The 25,765-nt window shown below is 40.2% G+C and overlaps 1 protein-coding gene across 1 annotated transcript in view; it reads left to right on the plus strand.

Moving 5' to 3' along the window:
* LOC124798182 (ubiquitin carboxyl-terminal hydrolase CYLD) overlaps positions 1-25,765 on the plus strand; it is a 107,910-nt gene that overhangs the window by 72,464 nt on the left and 9,681 nt on the right. Inside the window, exons 10-13 of the mRNA XM_047261468.1 lie at positions 6,715-6,902; positions 10,020-10,128; positions 13,550-13,665; positions 18,602-18,818. Coding sequence (XP_047117424.1) covers positions 6,715-6,902; positions 10,020-10,128; positions 13,550-13,665; positions 18,602-18,818 — 630 coding nt within the window. The remainder of the gene's footprint in view (positions 1-6,714; positions 6,903-10,019; positions 10,129-13,549; positions 13,666-18,601; positions 18,819-25,765) is intronic.

A 25,765-nucleotide genomic window follows, 5' to 3' on the forward strand; every position in this document is an offset into this window, starting at 1 on the left:
AAATAGTTGCCACTATTAAAGTTCCAACGCTCGTATAATGAAAAAGCTAGGACAGCTAACTTTGATGTGGACGACGTGGTACTAATTAAGGAAGTGCACCGTAGGTCAAATCTGAAGAAAGAGAGACAAAAGTTTTTCCCTTGATATAGTGGTCCTTACAAAGTTTTAAATGTATCACATCCCACAGCAGTTTTCTTTTTTGATCCAGAAACCATCCAAGAAAACGCTGCTAAGCTGCAAAAGACCTGATGAAACCTTGACATTTGAGAAGCCTAAGAATAAGCTACCAGACTCTGAACCACCTAATAAAGAAGAAATTAAAGAGATCTTGAAAGGATTGAAAAACAATAAAGCATCTGGTAAAGATTCGTTAGTCGCGGAACTACTGAAATACGCAGGAGAAAACTTAATAAATAATTTCGAGGCGCTGTTTGAAGAGATTTGGAATACAGAGAAGATTCCGGAGGAATGGAAGACAGCATTGATTCATCCGTTACATAAGAAGGGTGCCAAGACAAATGCAAATAACTACAGAGGTATCTCATTGTTATCAGTGGCCTATAAGATCCTATCCAAGGCACTACAAAACAGGATTGAAAATCAGGTAGAGAAAGAAATGGGTGAATATCAGGCTGGGTTTAGAAAAGGAAGATCATGCAGTGAACAGATATTCAGTCTACTCTCCATAATACAACTTCGTGCACGCACATCGAAAAATCTAGTAATTACATTCATAGACTTCAAAAAAGCATATGATTCTATTGATAGACCAACTCTGATTAACACATTAGAAGAATTTGGGATTGATGATAAAAGCAGAAGTCTAATCCAGGAAACCCTTACGGGAACAAAATCGCAAGTGAAGTTTTTGGGTAGATTGTCACAACCGTTTGTAATTGGAACAGGTGTTAGACAAGGGGATGGGCTCTCCCCGCTGTTGTTTAACATTGTCCTTGAAAAAGTGGTCAGGGAATGGAGAAAGAAGATGGCAGAAGCTGGAGTGAAAAATGGGATAACGTTAGGAAGAAATAAAACAAAAATTGAATGTCTGGCATTTGCTGATGACATGGCAATATTGGCAGATGACATCGAAACAGCAAAGATTCAGATAGAAATGCTGCATGAGATCGCTGAGAAGACAGGTCTACAAATATCGTATGAAAAGACAGAACTGATGATACAGGACAAAACAGACCCAACACAGACATTGCAAACTAAATATGGAATAATTAAGAGAGTTCATAAATTTAAGTATCTAGGGGAATGGATTACACCGACAGGGTTACCAAATGTTTCACTACAGGAAAGAGCAATAAATATGGAAACGGCATACCAGCTATGCCGAAATGTATACAATAAAAAGTCGATCTCCATCAATGCCAAGCTCAGGCACTACAATGCGGTAATAAAACCAGAAAGTTTGTATGCGATTGAATGCATCCCACTGAACAGAAAACGTCTGTTGGAGAAATTGGAAATAAAAGAGAGAAAAATACTGAGAAAGATCTTAGGACCTAAAAAGGATGGACAGGATTATAAATTGCGATCCAATAAAGAGTTATACGAGAAAATTGAAAAACTGACAACATCCTTTAAAAAGAGAAGACTGAGTTTCTATGGGCATGTCAAAAGAATGGCACCAGAAAGAACGGCAAAGAAAATCCTGGAATACATGGAAAGCAGAAAGACACAAATTAACTGGCTGAAAGAAGTAAAAGAAGACATTGCAGAAATGAACATTATACCAGAGACAGTTTACAACAGAATGGAATATAGGAATGCCATCAACAAAATACAGGGATTCAAAGACCGAACGCAATCAAAGAAGACGGGAACAACCTGGTCGCAAGAACGTAAAGAAGCCCACTCAGAAAAAATGAAGAAGTACCGGGAAGAACGCAAGAAAAAGCACAAGAAATGACTGATGCTTAGCGTAGTCCAAAGTTGACTGTAACAAATAATAATAATAATAAATAATTGATATGTTAAAGCACTATAAGATACCATTAAATTAAACCTAAGAAAGAAACAAAGTAGCAACAAAGATCGTTCTTAATGGTGATAGTGTGGCAAAGTATTCCTACAGTGTAAGATTGCTGACCAAAGAGGCAAGTTACTTATGGTCAAATGATAAAAACAATGGTTGGGTTTGCATGTTAATTCTTGTTTTTTTTAAGGGAGGTTAATCATGGGTAATTATTTCACCTCTGTCTAGTATTGACCAACAAATAGACCGGCACACAAATTATGATGACAGTTGATGATGAGTTATTTGAATATACTTGCCTATTCCATTCCATTCTATAGGGAATGCCGAACAGATTCTCTCTCCGGTGCCATGGTTGTTTTTCCCTCACGCGATCCGCGAGTGGAACAGAGGGGGTTAATAAGTCTTTGGCGCGAATTGTGCCCTCCGCCACACACCACTTGGTGGCTAGCGGAGTGTATATGTAGTTATGTAGATGTAGAAGTACATTAGCAGATGGGGTCCCTGGGGTGGGGGATGGTGAGGGTACTATCTTCCCTTTTCTTACTTCTCTATTAGGAGTAGCAAATCTATCTTCCCTTTGTCCATATGCAAAGTTTCTATCACAGAATTTCATCTTTTTAAATCTGTATAGTAGAATTTACAACCTATAACAGTAGGATTGCACTGGCGAGTATTTCACATATGGCAATGACGATGGACTACTGTCATGACACAAAGGACTTGGGCAAATGACAATTTTAGTTGCATCATATTTTCAGGGGAATAAAGGATACATCAATGAAATAATGCATGACGCAGAAATGACCCGCATAAATTATGATAAAAGAGCCTAGTGGGTTAAAATAGGAAGTATCATCGATGCACGTCGAAAACACTTGCGTGAGAGAAATACAAACGAAAATAGTAGTGCAGGGCAGGGATAGTGAGTAGGACAAAGAATACATAGAGAGAGAAAAGAAAGGAGGTGTTGAAATCATAGTGTTAATGAACATCTTCGTTCCTGATGCATAAAGTTGTTAAAGATGCTGACCAGTACTGTCCTATAAAAATCAGTAGTACACAAAATGGGGACTCGCTAGGAATTGGGTGTTATGCGCATAGACGGATCCTGTAGTAACTGATCTATACCTTAGGTCGGGTCCAATCACAAGAGAAATGGTCCGTTCCATTTTTATGAAATAGTTGAGGGTGACTCACTTTCATGTACAAATAAAAGTTAGTTCTGCAGTACTTACCCAGTTGTGCAGTACTTACCCAAAAATGAGGTAGTTCAGCTGTGATGCAATAAAAAAGAATTTAAGCAGGAGTTAGTGGGAGAAGTGATCACGCTAAAGAAGGGAATATTGTAAATAAATAGAAAAGATAATTGAGGAGATTTATACACCACCAGATGTAACATGACATTTCGAGTTGTACTCTTTTGTTGATGAAACACAAAATGGAACTAACTAATATTCTCGTTTTTGTTTTAACAACCTTTGTATGTTATATGCAAATAAAAGGAAACGTGAAGCTTGCACTAAAGGAATAAATGTGGAAATAATTTTTTTTAGTCCGGGGGGGGGGGGGGGGGGGGGGGGGGATTACAGGTAGCATCAATAATTCAAATGAATCTATATGTTATAGTATTTAAGGAACACTAATTAATGGTGTAACAAAATAAGACGACAGTTACGTATAATGGGTACTACATGACAACCTGGGAAATGAGATATAAGAAAATGTAGTAACGTATGTAACAACGCAATAAGGAATAAAATGAACATCAAAAGGAAATTTAATAAGAAGGCAGTTACATGCCATGAAATGCTTCTAAATTGTATATTATAAAAGAAAATGCCTGTTTGGCTATATGAAGAATTGTTGCATCATCTAAAGATGTTAGTGATGTTTAAGTAAAGTAGGGGCCTCAAATATCGACAGACCTACTGTGCATACCTTGTCTGTTCCTAGAGAGAGTGTCTATGGGGAAAGATGTAGCTATAGTGCATAAAGCCAGGAGAATGCTTACTACTTGCTGAGTGTCTGGTATCCAGACCATGGACCCAGAAGAGAAGCGCAGAGAAAATGGGATTATGGAATATCTTGGGAGGAAAAAGAATTTTTTTTTATTTTTATTTTAATGTAAGAAACCTTTTGTAGTACTGTTAGAGCCCGGTTTCAGTTCTCTTAGAGAAATAATGTATTAGTGTCACATTAATGGACTGAATTGTAAATGCAGTTATGCAATAAACATCTGGAAACAGATGGTCGAAAGTGAAAATACACGTCCAATCATCATGTGATAATTTTGTATAAGTCGTTAGTCAGAAAGCGTTAGCAATTTCCTGCAGCAGAGAAAACGCTTCAGAGAAGTCCGCATGGGCTACATGGTGACCAGAATCAGAATTACATACGGGTCAGATTCATCAAAAAAAATGTAATCCTTCAACAGAACATTGTGATGCATTGTACAGGACCCAAGTGAAATAGTACTAAACTGAACGGTCTAACATGATCAAAATCCAAATGAATATTTTTAATTTTTCAACATATGGGGAGTGGATTTACTGTCTTGTACATAACATGCCATATGCTCACATGATCAGCAGTCGTGTGCGCAAGACTGTTGGCACCGTTTTTCTAGGTAGTGGAGTGTGCATTTTGGGGGGGGGGGGGGGGGGGTCACTACTGCTGTAGTAACTGTGATACATTAAGATATCTTAATCGCACATTATAGGCAAATAGTAGCAAAAACTTCAGTGTTCAACCACATACTTGACACACATTACAGAAAATTGAAAGTGGTTTACGTGACTGAATCTTTGGAAATACACTATACCACTAACAGGTGTACGATACGTGTGTCTGGAAGATTTTCATTACCATTTGTGTTGTCATTACCATTTGTGTTGTCACTAGAACTGCTACCAGAATTTAATGAAATAATAAGTTTTTCAGTATAATTCTTCGCTGCTCATTCATGCTTCCATGCTTTTGTGTGTACTGCATTATTATTCCAATCTGACAGTGACATTTGGTTTATCTTTCCTCTTCTGCTAATGTACATTTTTTGTTGTTCGTTGCCACATAAGTTTTTAACTTGAGCCCATATAAGGATAACAGAACTGAAGTGACAGTAGTATGGTGGCCATTTAAGGACCCTCTAGCCATATTCTTTGGCCAGTTCATCTGAAACACTTAGAGGAGGTGGTTTATTTTGAGCCACGAGATCCAACAAATCACCCTTTCTACAGTTGTCTGATACAGTATTCATGTAATCAGTCGATAATTGTGTTTTCTGGAAGCTATCGTGGGCGCCTTATAAGGACAGTCCAATGATATGAGCCATTGCCATAACTGTTACTGAAGGACTGCTAAAGTTTTTCAAAAGCAAGTCGTTAAACCACTGCTGAGATATGCCTCTGTTCATTTCTTCATGATAATCAGATATTTTTGATCTAAACAACAAAATGCAGTTTTGCATGAACGTTGCTGATTTACCTCTATGGGGAAGAATGTCTGCTATCTTTTTCCAAAGGGTTGTGACATGGTTCCAGTTACTGTATCATCTGTCCAGCCTATACTCATTGAGTGGCTTACATTTACCCAGGTTTCATTGAGCCAAACAATGTAGTCAAAAGTTTTCTTTTGATATTGCCCTCAAAAATCCACGGTATTATGTAACAGTATCACCTCTCACTATTATTATCGAGAGCTGTGTGTTCCTTTCTCGTATTGTAATTATAAATATGACATCAAATGGGATCTCCCTAAAAATCTGCGACATTTGTTGAATGCTTCTCAAATTGTCTCCTCCTCCTCTTCTTCTTCTTCTTCTTCTTCATCATCATCATTTTGCCCCCCTGGTGTGGCTGGATGAGATGGTCTGACCTCACCTTCTTCTGCTCCATACTGTACTTTTCTATTCTCACAGCAGTGTTTTTGTGAATTTCTAATGCAGTGTTCATAAGCCTGCCCTCTCAATGCAATGCCCTGACCATGTAAAGATGTGTCCCTCACAGCATGCGTCCTCAGATGTACTCTTACCTTCCGATGTTGAAATATTGTGAAAAAAATAAATAGTTACACAAATGTAACACTCCTCAGTTGACAGCACTGCACATTTTCACCGTACAACTGCTATACTACCAGTGTAGGTTTGAGTATAGAGCATATCTGAGTGTAGTTTTTATATATACCTTGCGAATAGTCGAAGCCTCTACTATGCAGTGAGTTTTTACCTTTATGCTTGGTTCATTCTGTGAAAAGTCAATTGGTGATCATTTTTGTTTGGTGGCAATTCAACGCAACTTGCATCAGCAAATCTTTGTTGCAAGTAGTGTCATATTCAGGTCTATCTGTTTTTTTTTTTATTTTCTGTTTTACTTCAATGTAAATTGTACAGATTTTATGTCTGTAACAATGGAATGGCCCTCTTGCACTTTTTGCAACCTCCTGTCAGTGTTTGTGAAGTTATTCTTTCTGCTAAGCACAAGATGCGGTTAGATTTCATTTAAGATGCATTAGCTTCTTACATCACACCCTCAGTTACATGCAAAAAAAATTATTTTTGGAAGAAACATCCAGTTTTGCAACCATTCCTGGTTGTTTCTTTTTATTGTCTTCCACAGTTTTGCAATGCTCATTTTATCATTTCTATTGTAATTTTTATTTTGTACCGTTCTCCTTAATTAATATACATAATAGCCCTAAGTAGTGAAGTTGTTGTTACTTTGCTCCAGATCCAGAAGAATTTTTGACTTCTCTGGTTGCCCAGATATTAAAAGCAGAGCCATTTTTAAAGTTAAGTTCTGGTCAGGAAGCATACCACTACCAACTGTTTGTTGAGAAGGATGAGCAACTTGTTCTGCCCTCCGTTCAGCAGCTTTTCGACCAGAGCTTTTTAACCAGTGATATAAAACTTAAAGAGGTAAGTTTCTTGTCCTAATTTTTCCTTTAACCTCATATCATGTTAGCTGTAGAGCAATCAGTAAAGAAGCTTTCCATATCATACCTGCTTGCTTGCATTAGGTTGCTTGAACCACATACACATCTCCATTGCATTCTTTTATGGCTCCAATATTACTCTTTCACATGTGCTTTTCCCTCAGACTTTTGATAGGTCTCTGCTGAAATATTTGTGACTGATGTCCCTCTGGTGTAGGTTCTCCCCCACCATCACCCGCCCCACCAATCGCCACCTCCCACCACACCTCCATTCTACAGGTTGCTGTTGAAGACTATGAATAACTTGAAACATCTCAGTGGGAGGAAATGTGGAAATAGTTGGGTCAAATCCACTACTACTATATGTGTGTTCCTTTGGTGCAAGGCAAGTTTGATGATGGGCTGAGCATCTCATAACTCTTTGCCCTTCTTGGAAAACATTGATTCCTGGCTACCATGAGGTTCCATTCTAAGCCTCCTGTGAGCCACCCTGAAACTTTCTTGGTAAATATTCATCACGTGTCTTTAAAACAAAACTGGCCACAGACTCACACATTACATTAAACATCATTAGTGACCCACAAGTGAAGTGACATTTTTCCTAACTGCTCAAGCCACAGAGACATAGAGGATTCGAGTAAAACGGTTGTAGAGGAAAAAAATTTTGTAGAAATGAATGTTCCCTCACAGTGCCGGAACAAATATCCGATCTGGCTGGTTATCAGGTTGAGGATAAAAGCGTCTCAGTTGCTTGTTCGTTTGTCTGAGACATTTTTATTATTCTTATAGGTGGCAAAATGAAGCAGATTTAGTGCCTAAAAAGTTAGAGTAGTCCTTGAAAATGGAGCTGTAGCTGTGAAACTTGTTAGACTTTAACAGAAAAATAAAATACTCAGAGTAAGAAGGCAAACTGCTACTAAAAGTGTCCCTTACCTATCTTCATACAAGTCTTGTACAGCGGATTCAACATACAAGCATTCATTTAATTCCTTTTTAAATGAGTACCATAACTCCCATGTAGTTGAACTAATGACTCAAATAGAGAGAGATACATGGATCCTTCATTGCTCTAGACATGTACCAGCTAGTCATGTCTCTGATCAGCATTTACATGCTACCCTAATGGCTTTAAAGCAAATGAGTTCCGGCCATGCAGGGGCTAACCTGCTCTGTCTCATAGTGTCCTTCAGATGATCCACTGTGTGAATATAACAAAGAGTTAGTTCAATACACACTGTTCTCCTGTCAAAAATGCAGTAAAAAGATATTGTGCTGGGCATGAGGGCACATTGAAATCCACAGTAAAGAAATGACAGATATTTGCAGCCAATCAGGATTGTGTGACATCTCTATATCTTCATCTGTATTCTGCAAACAGCTGGAAAGTGCATGGAATAGAGTTCTTCCCATTATACCACATGTTGGGGTTTCATCCTGTCCCATTCTTGTATGAAAACAAGAAGGACGACTTCTGAAATGCGACTTTGTGCACTTTGACGTGACTAATCATGTCTTTGGTGTCTGTATGGGGCAGATATGTTGGGGGCTGTATTATTTTCCTAAATTCCTCATTTAGTACTTATTCATGAAATTATTTAATAGACCAGTGTGTCTGGTGCACTCCATTTGACATCATGGGCTTTCAGTGTTAAGTTATGAACACCCTTCCATTAGTCTGATAATCTTTTTCTACACAATAAATGATTTCAGACTTGTTCCACACTTTCCCCAAAATACTACATCATTTTTCAATGGTGAGTGAGTATAAGCAAAATATATGGTCCTGTGATCATCATATGATAGAAGGTTTCTTAGTATTTGTATTGTGAAACATGTATTTCTGAGTTTACTGTTTATGCAGCCTACATGTATATGCATATTTCGTGGTGTTCTCTCATGATTGAAACAAACCTGTGAGACTATGTGCTGCTGCACTGCTTTGTATGAATTCAGTGTTCTCAATTAGTTCTGTTCTGATATGGTTTCCGTCACTCTTGTGCAGTATACTAGAATGGTGTGCATGGATGTTTTATAAGCAGTCTCCATTGTAGACATCATTTTTCCACTATCCTACTAATCAAATGATGTCTGCTGTCCAATTTACCTAAGACTGAGTCTTACGTACTCATCCCGTTTCATAGCCCTGCAAATTTGTACATCCAGGTATTTGTACGAGTTGAGTTGACTGATTCCAGTTGTGACTCTTTGACATTGTAGTTGTAGGATACTACTTTTCTGCATTTTGTGAAGTGCACAAATTTACATTTTCTTAAAACTTTTTTTTTTTTTTTTAAAAAAAGCAAGTAGCTAATTTTTGCATCACTTTGAAATCTTTTGAAGATCTGATTGAATATTTGTGCAGCTCTTTTTAAGATAGGTCTTCCTTATAGAAAACTACATCATCTGCAAAACATCTGAAGGTACTAGTAACGTTGTCTACCAGGTCATTTATACCTTTATGTTCACAGACATCGTTGTTGAGGTGGACTGGCTCAAAATAAAAGGGAATAAACTTCGGATGGTTAAAGAAGTGACCTGACTGTGGTGTTCAAACATCCTGTCTCTCAGATCAATCAAAGTAATTTTCTCTCAATTTTTATAGGGCACTTTTGTTTAACCTATGGCTCCTACTAAGATATGAAGAGCCTCCAGGGTGTGGTGCTTGGGGTATCACTGAAACAATGTGCTACATTTAATATTTTGTTAGGATCTTTAATAATTTTCAACAAATGTATTTGATTATTTAATATAAATTTGTTTTGTGTTTTTGTGTTTGTGCTTTTTTTCACTGTGCTATAATGGTTTCATTATCGTATGATACTCAGTTTAGTAATTAAACTTTGTTAATTGGCATTAGAAATTAATTAACTGACCATTTTGTTGAATGCCCAAAATCCAACATTGATACCTGGCAGTGTTAATTTCTTTAGGTAATTCGTACAGTGTGATAAGATATTGTAACCTCAACAGATTGTAAATAAATTTTAATAAATTTTGAGAGAAAAGGATGAAATCATATTGGAATGTTTCAGCATGTTTTTAAATGTTACCTTTATTGTAAAATTAATGGTTCTGTTTTTTTTTTTTCCACCCACTTTAGGTGCCTTCATGTTTAATTATACAAATGCCTAGGTTTGGAAAGTCATTCAAAATGTACCCTCGTATATTACCATCACAGTTACTGGACGTCACTGATATTATTGAGGACTGTAAGTAAATATTGATATTCCTGTAGGTTGTGCAGAAAGTCTTTGCATGAGTGCTATTAGTAATAGATTGTGAAATTTAATATAAAATTCATTATTAGTTTTTGGATTGTTTGAATTTATAACATTGCTCACTATTCAGCAGAATTAGATGTTCTTAGAAAATTATGTCTGTGTTCAGACTGAAAATTCTATGACTATTGAACTGAATATCAGCTTGTTTGATTCTTGACACACTAAACTTCTGCAGATGAGTACTCCATCTACTATCTGAATAAGGTTGCATTTTTACAGTTAGGCGAAGGAGCACTGATTGCTACTTTTCCAGCAACGACTCCCCCCCCCCCCCTCCCCCCCCCCCCGCCACACACACACACACACACACACACACACACACACACACACACAGGTACAGGTATCTGAAGACTGTCATTAGTGGATATAACTTTGAAACAGACCAATACCCTTTGTCTTCACATTTTATAAGCAGACTACACACTTGTACATGAAACAAGAACATTCAAATGGAAATGTTTTTTTGTTTATCATTTATTGCTTCAAAAATAATCTCCAGAAATTTTTTTATATTTTGGTTGCGTATCTCTCTGGCCTTGCTCAGACGGACTCTAAGACTTCACTGTCAATATTCGGTATACTATTATATTAGTCCTGATGGTAAGTCTATTTGAATAATTGATCCATAGGGCATGGGTGATAGATCTACTTTTGTGCAATGACACATTTATAAAAGGATTAACAGTGGATTGTGTGGAATGCCTTTGGTAAATTTAACTTGAACATATTCTGTATCCCTGCTCAGATGTGTATCATTAATAACAACGTACAAGTCTTAAAGAGAAGAGAAGAGAATGAATGTTGGCTTTCAATTCTGGTCTTCTTATGGAAATAGAATATGGCAAGCAGAGTTCTGACAGAATATAAATAATTTGGGGGGAAAAAGAAATGAATAGAAACAAACTTAAATTCATAAACACAAGGAAAAACATCAACAGTTCTGACTCCAGCAGAATGACTAGTAGTAATGGAGACAACTCAGCTGATAAGTAGAAATGATGAACTGTTGACAGGTGTGTGTGTGTGTGTGTGTGTGTGTGTGTGTGTGTGTGTGTGATTGATAGAGAGAGAGAGAGAGAGAGAGAGAGATGTTTGTTTGAAGTTACATTGTACTGGCAGTTTTTCAAAGAGTTCACTAAGACATTGGCATCTTACTTAGCTCACATTTCTCATGAATCTCTCACCCAGCACAGACTCTCAAGCGACTAGAAAAAAGTGCGGGTGACATCTGTATATAAGAAGAGTAAAAGAATGAACACACAAAATTACAGACTAGTATCTTTAACATTGGTTTGCTGCAAACTCATTATCCTTGAAGATATTCTCAGTAAGAATATAAGAAATTTTTTTGACACCAAGAAGCTTATGTCCACGAATTAATATGGTTTTAGAAAGCATTGCTCGTGCAAAACTCAGCTTGCCCTTTACTCACAAGAGGTCCTGAAAACCATGGATGAAGGGCAACAGGTATATTCCATATTCCTAGATTTCCGTAAAGAATTTGATATGGTGCCACACTGCTGAATATCAACAAAGTATACGGAATAGGTTCACTGGTATGTGAGTGGTTCAAAGACTTCTTAAGTAACAAAACCCAGCATGTTGTCCACGACAGTGAGTGTTCATCAGACACAAGGCTATCATTAGGCGTGCCCCAGGGCAAGTGTGATAGGACCATTGTTGTTTTCTGTGTACGTGAATAATTTGGCAGACATGGTAAGCAGCATTCTGTGGCTGTTTGCTGATGATGCTTTGGTGTGTAGTAAGATGTCATCATCAAGTGACTGTAGAAGGATACAAGACTTGGGCAAAAGTTCTAGTTGATGTGATAAATGGAAACAAGCTCTATATTTAGAAAAAGTAAGTTAATGCAGATGAGTAGGTAAAACAAACCCATAATGTTTGAGTACAGTGTTACTTGACACAGTCACATGGATCAAATGTCTATGTATAACATTACAAAGGATTATGAAATGGAATGAACATGTAAGGAGTGTAGTAAGGAAGGTGAACAGGCGACTTTGGTCTGTGGGGAGAATTTTAGGAAAGGCTAGTTCTCTGTAAAGGAGACCGCATATGGGACACTAGTGTGACCTGCTCTTGAGTCCTGCTCGAGTGTTTGGGATCTATACCAGGTTGAATTAAAGGAAGATATTGAAGCAATTAGGAGGCAGGCCGTTAGATTTGTTACCAGTAGGCTCAAACAACACGCAAGTGTTACGGCGGTGCTTTGGGAACTCCAATGGGAATCCTTGGAGGGAACACGATGTACTTTTCGAGGAATACTATTGAGAAAATTTAGAAAACCAGCATTTGAAGCTGACTGCAGAACGATTATACTACCACCAACATACATTGCACATAATGGCCACAAATATAATGAGAAATGAGGGCTCGTACGGAGGCATATACACAGTTTTTTTCCCCCAGATCTATATGCCAGTGGAACAGAAAAGAAAATTACTGGTTGTGGTACAGGATACCCTCCGCCACATGCTTTTTGGTGACTTGTGGAGTATCTATGTAGTTGCAGCAGCAGTTTGGCTTGCAGGTTGGGGTGATGGGTTGTGGGAGGTGGGCTGAGAGGAGAGATTGGAGAAGGGTCGCTGATAGGTCAGAGGCAGGCAGCAAGTGTGTAGGATAGGAATGGAGGAGGGAGAGGCAGTAGGTGCTCAGTATAGGAATGCGATACACAGGTGCTGGTGCCAGTGAAAACATGGAACGCATGGTAACGAGGACATAGAGGAGTGATTGAGAGGGGATGGTGGGACAGAGGGAGGGGAAACTGTTGAGTAGAGGGTGTGGGTGCTAAGAGTTAGTGGAGATTGAGGCTATGAGGCTTATGAGAGTGAAGGATGAACACAGAAGTAATTTACACATATGTAAATACACACATAAACATCACTTTATCCTTTAACCATCAGTTATCTGACTTCTCAATCATTTCTTACAGTCCATCAAGAAATTTCTATGAAATAGTCATTTTAGATCACATCAGCACACACACACACACACACACACACACACACACCCTTACCCCCACCCTCCTGTCCCTCCCATGTCTGACTCTCTGGTGTTCAAATGCTAAGAGGCCTTTTAAGTTCAGTGTTGAAGTTATTTTAATTTTCCTGAGGTTTTCATGAACCAATTCCGTTGAATCCCAAAATCCTTTCTAACATTAGATCATATTTTGTTTCCTACCTCTTCCTTGTTTGACTGATGTAATGGTGATTCTCTAGTGACCTTGACGCTAGCAAAAATCACGTTATAATATTCCTTTCTTTATAGTAAGTTTAGAAGAAATTTCTGCAGAATTATTCTTTTGTAACTTGTTTCTTCATATTTATAGCTCCCCGCCAGTGCACAGTCTGTGGTAAACTAGCAGAGTATGAATGCAGAGAATGTTTTGGTCAGTTTGGCACAGGATTGGATAGTATTGCCTTCTGTGAAGAGTGCTTGGGAACTGTAAGTTAATACTTTGACCTTTATAATTAATACTTTTGAAATTTCTGGTACTGCAGAACTGTACAATCATGAATCAACTGTATTTGCTGTAAACATCCAGTTTGCCTTTTTTCTGTTGTGTCTGTCATACTTGTTCTTCCTGAGAGACATGTTTCTAATTTTTGTAGTTTTATACTTTACCATTGATGCTTTCAGTTACTCATTGTGATATTTTAGAGAAGAAGAAAATTTATTGTCACTCCAGACTTTTCTTCTAAGGACCCTTCATCAGACTTAAATATTTTCAGTGGTAGCATCCATATATTTTCAAGTTTGTCTTCTTGCTGTATATTTATCAAATACTCAGAATTTCTTGTAATTCAGGCACAACAGTCCCCAAAATGAAAATTACTTTTTGAAAAATTGCTTAGCTTTTCTTTTTATTGTTTTGGTAGAAAACAATGTCAGTCAAGGATTTTTTTTAGAAAACAGAAGTGCATTTTGTTTTGGTAGATTTAAAATATCATAATGTTTCCTCTCTTTCTTGTCTATATAATTAGTGAATGTTTGTTAAATACCTTCCTCCGTAATTAATCTTGTGAAGGAATTAATTGTGTGAATAGTAGAATACTGTTTATTGCTTTGTTCTTACATTTAGTGTTTATTAATAAGGGTAATGGTTCAGAGATAAATGGTCATTATCAGGGTAGCTTCAGTTTCTGTGACCACATTCGACCAGCGATAAACTGGTGTTTGTGTGCTGTTTGAATGTGTATTGTTTGAATAACTATGTATCAGATCGTTGATTGAAAATTTTCACAATTAAATAATTTGTTGTAGGTTTGGTGGAACACAGACACTTCCATTTTTATTGCATGTCATCCTATCCCCGCCCCTTCCCAGGCAACGGCCTTCGAGGTGACCCCTTCTTTCATCTTCCTTTTCTTCTTACGATGGCACTTATTCACTGGAATATTCGCAGCATTCGCTCCGCTTGCACCGTCCGCTCGTCGTAGCCCTCCAGGAAATGAAGCTACGCCCATGCGATCACATTGCTTTGGCACACTACACCTCTGTGCGTTTTGACCTACCCCCTGTGGTAGGTACCCCGGCTCATGGAGGGGTTATGTTGCTGGTCCGGGATGATATTTACTACGATCCCATCACGTTGCACACCGGCCTGCAGGCAGTTGCCATCCGCATTACTCTCCCCACTTTTGCATTTTCCATTTGTACCGTTTACACTCCATCGTCATCTGCCGTTACCAGGGCAGACATGATGCAGCTTATTGCTCAGCTACCTGCACCATTTTTGTTAACTGGAGACTTCAATGCCCACCATCCCCTTTGGGGCTCTCCAGCATCCTGCCCGAGGGGCTCCCTGTTAGCAGACCTTTTCAACCAGCTCAATCTTGTCTGCCTCAATACTGGCGCCCCTACTTTTCTTTCGGACACATCTCACACCTATTCCCATTTAGACGTCTCTGTATGTGCTATCCAACTTGCATGCCGGTTTGAGTGGTATGCCCTTTCTGATACATATTCGAGCGACTTCTTCCCGTGTGTCATCCATCTCCTGCATCATACACACTCTCCGTGCTCAGCTAGTTGGAACATCTCCAAAGCCGACTGGGGGCTCTTCTCTTCCAGGGCGACCTTTCAGGATCAAACCTTCACAAGCTGCGATAGTCAGGTCGCACACCTCACGGAAGTCATTCTCACTGCTGCTGAATATTCCATCCCTCACACTACTTCTTCTGCACGTCGCGTACCAGTCCCCTGGTGGACCGCAACATGTAGAGACGCTTTATGTGTTTGTCGATGTGCTTTACGCACCTTTAAACGCCACCCTACAGTGGCGAATTGTATCACTTATAAACGATTACGTGCGCAGTGCCGTCATATTATTAAAGAAAGCAAGAAAGCCAGCTGGGCTGCTTTCACAGGCACCTACAACAGTTTTACTCCTTTTGTTATCTGGGGTAGCCTGCGCCGTCTATCTGGCACTAAGGTCCACTCACCAGTTTCTGGCTTGACAGTCGCGAATGATGTCCTTGTGGCCCCTGAGGATATCTCCAATGCCTTCGGCCGCTTTTTCGCAGAGGTTTCGAGCTCTGCTCATTACCACCCTGTCTTCCTCCCCCGAAAACAGGCAGAGGAGGCTAGGCCACCTAACTTCCGCTCCTCGAATCGTGAAAGTTATAAAGCCCCATTCACCATGCGGGAACTCGAAAATGCACTTGCCCGGTCACGGTCCTCCGCTCCAGGGCCTGATTCTATTCATATTCAGATGCTGAAGAACCTTTCTCCTGCGGGTAAAGGTTTCCTTCTTCGTACTTATAATCGCATCTGGATTGAGGGACATGTTCCCGCATGCTGGCGCGAGTCTATTGTTGTACCGATTCCTAAGCCGGGGAAGGACAAGCACTTGCCTTCCACTTATCGACCCATCTCGCTTACCAGCTGTGTCTGTAAGGTGATGGAGCGAATGGTTAACTCTCGTTTGGTTTGGCTGCTCAAATCAGGGTACGTGTGGGTTCTGTCCTGTCGGACACCTTTCGCCAGGAGAATGGGGTGCCACAGGGCTCAGTTTTGAGCGTCGCTCTCTTTGCCATAGCGATCAATCCAATAATGGATTGCCTCCCAGCTGATGTATCAGGCTCCCTTTTCGTGGACGATTTTACCATCTATTGCAGCGCGCAGCGTACATGTTTCCTGACCATCTTTACTCCTGGAGTGTCGCCAATGGCTTCTGTTTTTCTGCCGAGAAGACAGTCTGTATTAACTTCTGGCACTACAAAGAGTTTCTCCCACCATCCTTATGACTCGGTCCCGTTGCTCTCCCATTCGTGGAGACAACAAAATTTTTAGGTCTTACATTTGACAGGAAACTTAGCTGGTCTCCACATGTGTCTTATTTGGCTGCCCGTTGTACCCATTCACTAAATGTCCTCCGTGTTCTCAGTGGTATGTTGTGGGGAGCGGATCAAACCGTCCTACTTCACCTATATCGGTCGATTGTCCGCTCAAAGCTGGATTATGGGAGCTTCGTATACTCCTCTGCACGGCCATCCATCTTACGCTGTCTCAACTCCATACAACATCGGGGTTTACGTCTTGTGATCGGAGCATTTTATACTAGTCCCGTCGAGAGTCTTCATGCTGAAGCCGGTGAATTGCCACTGCCCTACCGGCGCGATATACTGCTTTGTCGGTATGCCTGTCGGCTACTGTCAATGCCCGACCACCCGTCTTATCGTTCCTTTTTTGACGACTCCCTCGATCGTCAATACGGGTTGTATGTCTGCCCTGCTACCCCCTGGAGTTCGCTTTCGTCGCCTCCTTCAACACCTTGATTTTTCACTCCCTGCAACCTTTAGAGTGGGCGAGAGCCACACGCCACCTTGGCTCCAGGCTCAGGTTCGCGTTCGCCTTGACCTCAGCTTGCTCCCAAAGGAGGTTACCCCCGGTTCGGTATACCGCTCCCGTTTTGTCGAACTTCGTTCGAAGTTCATTAATATGACCTTCATTTATACAGATGGCTCTAAGACCAATGACGGGGTCGGTTGTTCATTTATTGTCAGGGCACAAAGTTTCAAATACCGGCTCCATGGCCATTGTTCGGTCTTCACAGCTGAGCTCTTTGCCCTCTACCAGGCTGTTCTTTACATCTGCCGCCACCGACATTCTGCTTATGTCATCTGCTCCGATTCCCTGAGCGCCATCCAGAGCCTCAGTGATCCGTATCCGGTTCACCCTTTCGTGCACCGGATCCAACGCTCTCTTCAGCAGCTGGTGGACGTCGGTTCTCCGGCTAGCTTTATGTGGGTTCCTGGCCATGTCGATATCCCTGGGAACGAAGCTGCAGATGCCGCGGCCAAGGCTGCGGTCTTCCAGCCTCAGACAGCTTCTTGTTGTGTCCCTTCATCAGATTGTAGCAGGGTCATTTGTCGGCGCATTTTATCGCTGTGGCATGCCGATTGGGCTGCACTTACGGACAACAAGCTTCGGGCCTTGAAACGTCTTCCCGCAGCTTGGACGTCCTCCTCACGCCCCTCTCGGCGGGAGGAGGTAGTTTTGGCCCGGTTACGAATTGGACACTGCCGATTCAGCCATCGCCATCTGCTGATGGCTGCGCCGGTGCCGTTCTGCCCATGTGGGCACTTGCTGACGGTCCGCCACATTTTAACGTCCTGTCCGGATTTTACTTCACTGCGTCTTGATCTTGGCCTGCCATGCACTCTCGATGCCATTTTAGCGGATGACCCAGGAGCAGCTGCTCACGTTCTTCGTTTTATCAAATTGACCAACCTGTCTAAGGACATTTAATTATGCTGTTTTTTTTTAATCCTATGCCTGTCGATCTTTTATCGTGTTTTCCCTTTTAGTTGCTGTTTTAAACTTGTGCCTCGCGGTGCATATGAATATCTTCTAGCAATAATTTGGTAATTAGTCAAAATTGGTTATCATACTGCTTGTGTGCCCGGTGACTGAGATACGTAATGTATGATAATTTTCTTAAAAAAGCTATAAAGGCAGATATCCCAAGTTTTTCAATAAGTTGAAATTTTAATCTCGTCATGGAGTTTGTTACCCTCCTTTCTAATTTTTGTGTCGGTTACCTCAGGAAGAAACTATTAGTTCCAAAAGTTAGGAGTAGTTTTTCACTTTGAACCGTATCAGTTGTAGAGTTTCAGCACCTGAGGGTAAATACTGGCCAGCCATTCTGTCTCTCGTAAATTCAAAGTACTTACAAATTTATTTATCAATATCTGGATTGAGTGTCCCCTGCATGACATGGAAAAGAATGATGTTATTTGTTCTTAATACTCGGGTCTGCAAGAGTATTAACTGTGGATACTCTCTCCCTATTCTCCTATCCTTATCATTGAAGTGTGGTTATGTTTATCATTGAATTGGTAAACAGTGCATTGAAAACATTTTTGTGTATTTACAGGCTCATAGCCATCAACGAAGAAATAATCACGCGTGGCGCCGACTGTCAGTGCCTGTGGAGTTTTCCGTTTTGCAAGACCACTGCCATATACCCCGGCTTTACATGGAACTATTTGCAGTTGTTTGCATTGAAACATCTCATTACGTAGCATTTGTTAAGTGTGGTAGTGGATCTGAGGCTCCTTGGTGTTTCTTTGACTCAATGGCTGATAGAAAAGGTATATACATACATTTAATTTTGCAACATTTGTTCATGATTAAAAATGTCAGCTGTATCATAAAAATGCTATTATTCTTTGTTTTGTGGAACCATCCAATACATTTTGGCCCCATTAAGGAACTCCATTGGGGGTCCTTAGGTCTAAGTTATGGTCAAGAAAGAGTGGTATAATCGTAACCATAGTTGTAAATAGAAACTAACTTACATTTCAGTAGACATAAAGCTCAAGCACTCCATCATTTTTCTGAATTATGCTAACATAAGGCACAGACAACATATAAACTAAACTTAAAAGTTTTGTCTCTGAAGTAACTGAAGGATTTTAGTGTTGGCACAATTCAAAGTACAGTGTGTGATACATTTTATGTCTCCATGATAAATTTTATTAATATAGTTCTGTTCTACTTGCTTGTTTTCTGTTTTCTTTTTCTAATCATGATTAAATTCATGAATCGCGGAGGGTAACTTCATGTTGGAAAATGTCATAGAGCAATCGAGTGTCTGCTGGAAGGCAGCCGGGTGCCTATGGGTGTCGTGGTGGGCAAGTAACTGATATGCGGGCAGTCAGGCAGCTGCACCGTAGCCGACGCAGCTTTTCTGCCAAGGCCGAATGCCTGTGGACGGCGTTGGCCAAGTGATGTGGGCATGCACGGAATGTCTGTTCGGCATGTAGCCTGTAACACCTGCACCTGTCTGCAGATCAGCTGATGGGTGTCAACAGTGTGCACATTCCATATGGGGCAATGTTGGTGCAGCTTGGTTTAGAGTATGAACCTTTCCTATAGGAAAAGTTTTGCTTTGGCATCGACAGCTATCTCTCTCTGTTGGTACAATAGAGGGGTGCGCAATGCCTTTCAGAAAGGTACAAAATTTTTATATGGGATGAAAGCATGTTGATACAAAAATATTTTGAGTTACATTCCATGTGAAATCAACTAGCAAAGAAATAAATTTGAACTTTGACAGTTTAGAGGGTGGTTGTTTTTTTTAAGTAGTTTGTTCTACCTGTCAAAATAGGTAAAATATAAAATTAAAAATTGTATGGAAATTTCATTTTTGAGTTATTAATGTTTAAAGTGTAGTGGTTCTTTTTTAAAGTTTCACAAAGCAAGTGATTTTTGTGATGTTTTGAAACATTAAAATGGCTGTATCTCAAAAACTTTTGGCCTTACAGACGTGAAATTTGTGACATTTTGTTCAGTTTCTTATGAGCCTTAAAAATATATGCTATTTGACCATATTCATAAAAACTATATACGAGGGCCATTCAGAAAGTAACCTCCGGTTGATTTAAAAAAATACACCAAGTTAAATAAAAATATTTTAATATATACATCTTACAACTACATCTTTGCACTATTTTTCTACATAGTCTCCATAGCGATTGAGGCACTTATCGTATCTCTTCACAAGCTTTGAAATTCCTTCTGCATAAAAATCACCCGCTTGTGCCTGGAGCCAGCCTGTGACCGCATCTTTGAGCTCTTCGTCGTCATCAAACTGCTGTGACCCGAGCCATTTCTTCAAATGCATCACTTGGCGCCAGGTCTGGGCTGTAAGGTGGATGGTTGATAACGTCCCACTTGAAGGACTCAAGAAGGGCCGTTGTTCTGCGAGCAGAGTGAGGGCGGGCGTTATCGTGCAAAAAAACGATACCGGAAGTCAGCACACCACGGCGTTTGTTCTGTATAGCCCGTCGTAACTTTTTTATTGTTTCACAGTACACGTCTTGATTAATGGTCGTACCACGTTCCATGAATTCAACCAACAACACCCCTTTGGCATCCCAAAACACCGTTGCCATCAGTTTTGTGGCAGAAAAATCTTGCGAGGCTTTTCTTGGTTTGGTAGGCGAATTTGAATGTGCCCACATCTTTGATTGTTCTTTTGTCTCAGGGTTCACGTACTTAATCCAGGTTTCGTCAGCGGTCACGATTCTGTTTAACAATGGTTCTCCTTCGTCCTCATAACGTGACAGAAAGTCTAATGCAGAGGCCATTCTTTGAGTTTTGTGGTGGTCGGTAAGAATTTTGGGCACCCATCGTACACAGAACTTACGGTAACCCAATCTTGCTGTCACTATCTCGTACAAGAGAGTCTTAGAAATCTGTGGAAAACCAGTAGACAACTCCGACATTGAGAAACGTCAATTTTCACGAACTTTTGCATCAACTGTCTGAACGAGTTCGTCAGTCACCAATGATGGTCTACCACTCCTCTCTTCATCATGAACGTTTTCTCGATCACTTTTAAATAAACGTACCCATTCACGGACAACTCCTTCACTCATAACTCTTGGTCCGTACACGGCACAAAGCTCACGATGAATAGCTGCTGCAGAATATCCTTTGGCTGTAAAAAACCTTATGACAGCACGCACTTCACATTTGGGGGGGTTTTCTATTGCAGCACACATTTCAAACTGCCACAAAAACTAAACTAGCGCAGGTACAACGTTCACTCGACCACGGCTTGATGCCGACTGACCTGTCGAGTGCGTGAACGCACAGATGGCGTCGCTACTCCCCCCACAACCCGCACTGTGACCAATCGGAGGTTACTTTCTGAACCGCCCTCGTATTTTTACAAACCATAGTTCTTAAATTCTCAAAATTTAAAAATCTTAAATTTTTTGTGTTGGAGAAATGTGTTATCATATATTATTTGTTAATGAGTGTGATATATAATCTCACGATGCTATTACAACGGGTAGATATTGAAATAAATTTTTCTGTTACTGCAGTTTGCTTTACATCTATATCACAATTGCCCAAGTTCAAAATAATGTGCAACTAACCAACTGCAGAAGTTCACAATAATGTGCAGCCCAGCCCCCTACTCCATGCTTCGTAAATGAATTTATTTATTGCCCTAATGTACATTTTTTTGTAGTTGCATTAATTTGTGCACTTGAAGAAGTGATAGAAAACATAACCAGCAAACAGTGGATTAATGTGACAAATTAACAGAGGAATTTGAGAAGTTTTTTTAAGCAGACTTCACTACTGCAGAATGAGCTGCTATTGTATGTGATTTTACTGAAAATTATTCCTTTATACTTTAAGATGAATTCAAAGGATTCCTTTGCATTCCACAGCCTGAGTGCAGACGTGTGTTTTTAATAATCAAAATGATGAAAAAATATTATTACCTACAAAAGTTTCGTTTCATCTTATGCAGCTTGATACACAACACAAAGCTTGGACACATTAAAAAAAAAATTACTTCAGTGATGAATCAACAACATGATATAAGAATCGGAAAAAAACTTTACTAACTTATGACAAGATTAAAGATTTTATCTGAGTGGAGTAAAACAAATATCCCATCAGTCACTTTTTCTGTGTGGCAAATGATGAACATGCAGTAGAAGAAAGGAAGTTTTATGAAGCCATCACAGTCACAGGGACTCAGAAGGCTGGCACTTATTCCTATGACCAAAGCCAAAGTTGAAGCAAGAGGATTTTGATGTTCATAAAATGCATGTGGTTCCATATGCAGATGACATGCCTATGAACAAATTACTGTTCTTTTTGCTGGTACTTATGACAGCAAAAGGTTGATGAATTGTGTGCTCTATAGAAGTAGTAGTAAACATTTTATTTATGCTTTTAGTGGACCAGTTCATTTTCTCATACAAAAGAAGACCAAGTAGGATGACTATTCCAAAGTTACATCCCACAGCTGCCACTAGAAGAATGTATAGATCAATGATTGCCAAACTGTGACCCAGTTCAGTCATTCTTGGGGCCTGCAGTTGTCGGCCATATTTTACAAGTGCGACCGGAAAGTTCTGTAAATGATCTCAGAAAATAAAGGAAACAAGATTTACAAGCAAAATACCTTTCTGGCCTTCAAAGTTATCACCATTAGTTACAACTTCCTTTTGTCATCCTTTGTAAAGCTGTTGGAAACTGTCAGCAAATGTTTCTTGTGAAATTGCTTGAAACACCTTTGTCATGTGCAAGTATATGAAGAGTAAGTTTTTCCTGGCCAAATAGAAGGCAGGGCAAGAAAAAGAAGTTTACCAACGCCAAATCTGGAGAATAAAGAGAGAATTGAAGAACAGTCACTTTTCATTGAGCACACAGATGTTACAGATATCAACAGTGCTTGAATGCCATCCTCGTAGTGATTCCACAAGAAGCTTTGCTGATAGTTTGCGACAGCTTTACAACCGATTTCATAAGTGTCTTGTAGTTAATGATTATTACACTACTGGCCATTAAAATTGCTGCACCATAAAGATGACGTGCTACAGACGCAAAATTTAACCAACATGAAAAAGATGCTGTGATATGCAGATGATTAGCTTTTCAGAGCATTCACACATGGTTGGCGCCAGTGGCGACACCTACAATGTGCTGACGTGAGGAAAGTTTCCAATCGATTTCTCATCCACGAACAGCAGTTGACCAGCACTGCCTGGTGAAACGTCGTTGTGATGCCTCGTTTCCAACTTTGATAAAGGTCGAATTGTAGCCTATCGCGATTCGCAGTTTATCGTATCACGACATTGCTGCTCGCGTTGGTCGAGATCCAATGACTGTTAGTAGAATATGGAATCGGTGGGTCCAGGAGGGTAAATACGGAACGCCGTGCTGGATCCTAACGGCCTGGTATCACTAGCAGTCGAGATGACAGGCATCTTATCCACATGGCTGTAACAGATCGTGCAGGCACGTCTCAATCCATGAGTCAACAGATGGAGACGTTTGCAAGACAGCAACCATCTGCACGAACAGTTAGACGATGTTTGCAGCAGCATGGACTATCAGCTCGGAGACTATGGCTGCGGTTACCCTTGACGCTGCATCACAGACAGGAGCGCCTGCGATGGTGTACTCGACGACGAACCTGGGTGCACGAATGGCAAAACGTCATTTTTTCAGGTGAATCCAGGTTCTGTATACAGCATCATGCTGGTCGCATCCGTGTTTGGCGACATTGCGGTGAACGCACATTGTAAGCGCGTATTCGTCATTGCCATACTGGCGTATCACCCAGCGTGATGGTATGGGGTGCCATTGGTTACACGTCTGATCACCTCTTGTTCGCATTGACAGCACTTTGAACAGTGGACGTTACATTTCAGATGTGTTACGACCCGTGGCTCTACCCTTCATTCGATCCCTGTGAAACTCTACATTTCAGCAGGATAATGCTTGACCACATGTTGCAGGTCCTGTACGGACCTTTCTGGATACAGAAAATGTTCGACTGCTGCGCTGGCCAGCACATTCTCCAGATTTCTCACCAACTGAAAACGTCTGGTCAGTGGTGGCCAAGCAACTGGCTCATCACAATACGCCAGTCACTACTCGAACTGTGGTATCGTGTTGAAGCTGCATGGGCAGAGCTGTACCTGTACACGCCATCCAAGCTCTGTTTGACTCAATGCCCAGGCGTATCAAGGCCGTTATTACGACCAGAGGTGGTTGTTCTGCATACTGATTTCTCAGGATCTATGCACCCAAATTGCGTGAAAATGTAATCACATGTCAGTTCTAGTATAATATATTTGTCCAATGAATACCCGTTTATCATCTGCATTTCTTCTTGGTGTATCAATTTTAATGGACAGTAGTGTACTTTTGTTTGTGACTATTGCTTCCTGTGTTTCCTGAGATCATTCACCGAACTTTTCTGATGCACTGTATATAATAATAAGCCTATATAATTGGAGTCAAGGACAATGGTGGTCGAGGACTGATGATGGTAGAATTTAGGTTTGTTCTGTGCAACTACATCACGCGTTCTCCAACAGCTAATGAGCATTCAGTAGTGTATGGAGTGCTCTTTTGTAAGTGTTATAATAATGAGAAAGTTAATTTTGTATCTGTTATAATAATGAGAAAGTTAAATGTGACTGAAGTGAGTTATTTAATGAATTTTTACTCCATTTGTTGAGAGTTGTCATAGCTGATTGTGATAGTGACAAATTCTACATAAGCCAGCAAGAGACATAATTTGCAGAATATGTGCTTTCTTCAAGCACAAAGGATGGGTATGCACATACCACAGCTGTTGCTTGTGACCGTGAACAATGCAATTCCCATTTGTGGCCCGATCCACATGAACCGCTGTCATTTGTGAATCATACTATAACAACTAACAACCTAATTCAAAAACATTAACTGACATTGAGATAGTTAAGAGTGTAGTTTTTCTGCTAAGCAATAAACAACTATCGGGAGACAGTAATATTTTAAAGTGTGCTTAATTTTAACTGACATTGATGAATTCGGCATGAGTTAAGTAAAGTTGGCTGCTTACTACAAGGGTAATGGGGTAAGAAGTGAGGCCACTGCAGAGTTAAACAGTGTGTATGAGAGAGAATATTTTATTGTTTGTCTTCCAGTACAGACAATTCACAGGCATGTGCGACTTTTAACGATCAGCTGATAAGGCATAAAATTTGGCACAGATGTAACATAGATCCATGATGATGTACATTATAGAGACGATCACCTTAAAATATGGTGCATATTTGTCGGAAGGAATATGAAATTAAATTAAGGCTGTTGTAGTATAACAGAATGGGTAGAAGAAAAATAAGCTAAGCTGCAACCACTGTGCTGCATTCTATGTAGACATGAAAACTAACAAGTCATCTGCCCGCATGAATGGCCAGTGACTAACTGTGGCCAAGAAACAAGTGGACCACCCTGTTTGCGGAACACGCTGCCAAAGATGATATCCTTCGTTTCAATGACTGCTTCACTGTCTGTGCTATACGGGTCCTTCCCTCCAACACCGGCTTTTCTGAATTGCACAGCTGGGAACTTTTCCTGCAAATACGTCCTATGTTCTTGTAACCCTCCTGGCCACAACGTTCGTTAGTTGCTGTCCTCACCCATCCACCCCTTCCCTGCTCCCATTCCAGCACTAAACAGCCATTATTCCACCACCACACCCAGTCTTTCTTTATTTATTTTATTGTAT

Source organism: Schistocerca piceifrons, chromosome 5 (genome assembly GCF_021461385.2).
Source record: "Schistocerca piceifrons isolate TAMUIC-IGC-003096 chromosome 5, iqSchPice1.1, whole genome shotgun sequence".
NCBI lineage: Eukaryota > Metazoa > Arthropoda > Insecta > Orthoptera > Acrididae > Schistocerca > Schistocerca piceifrons.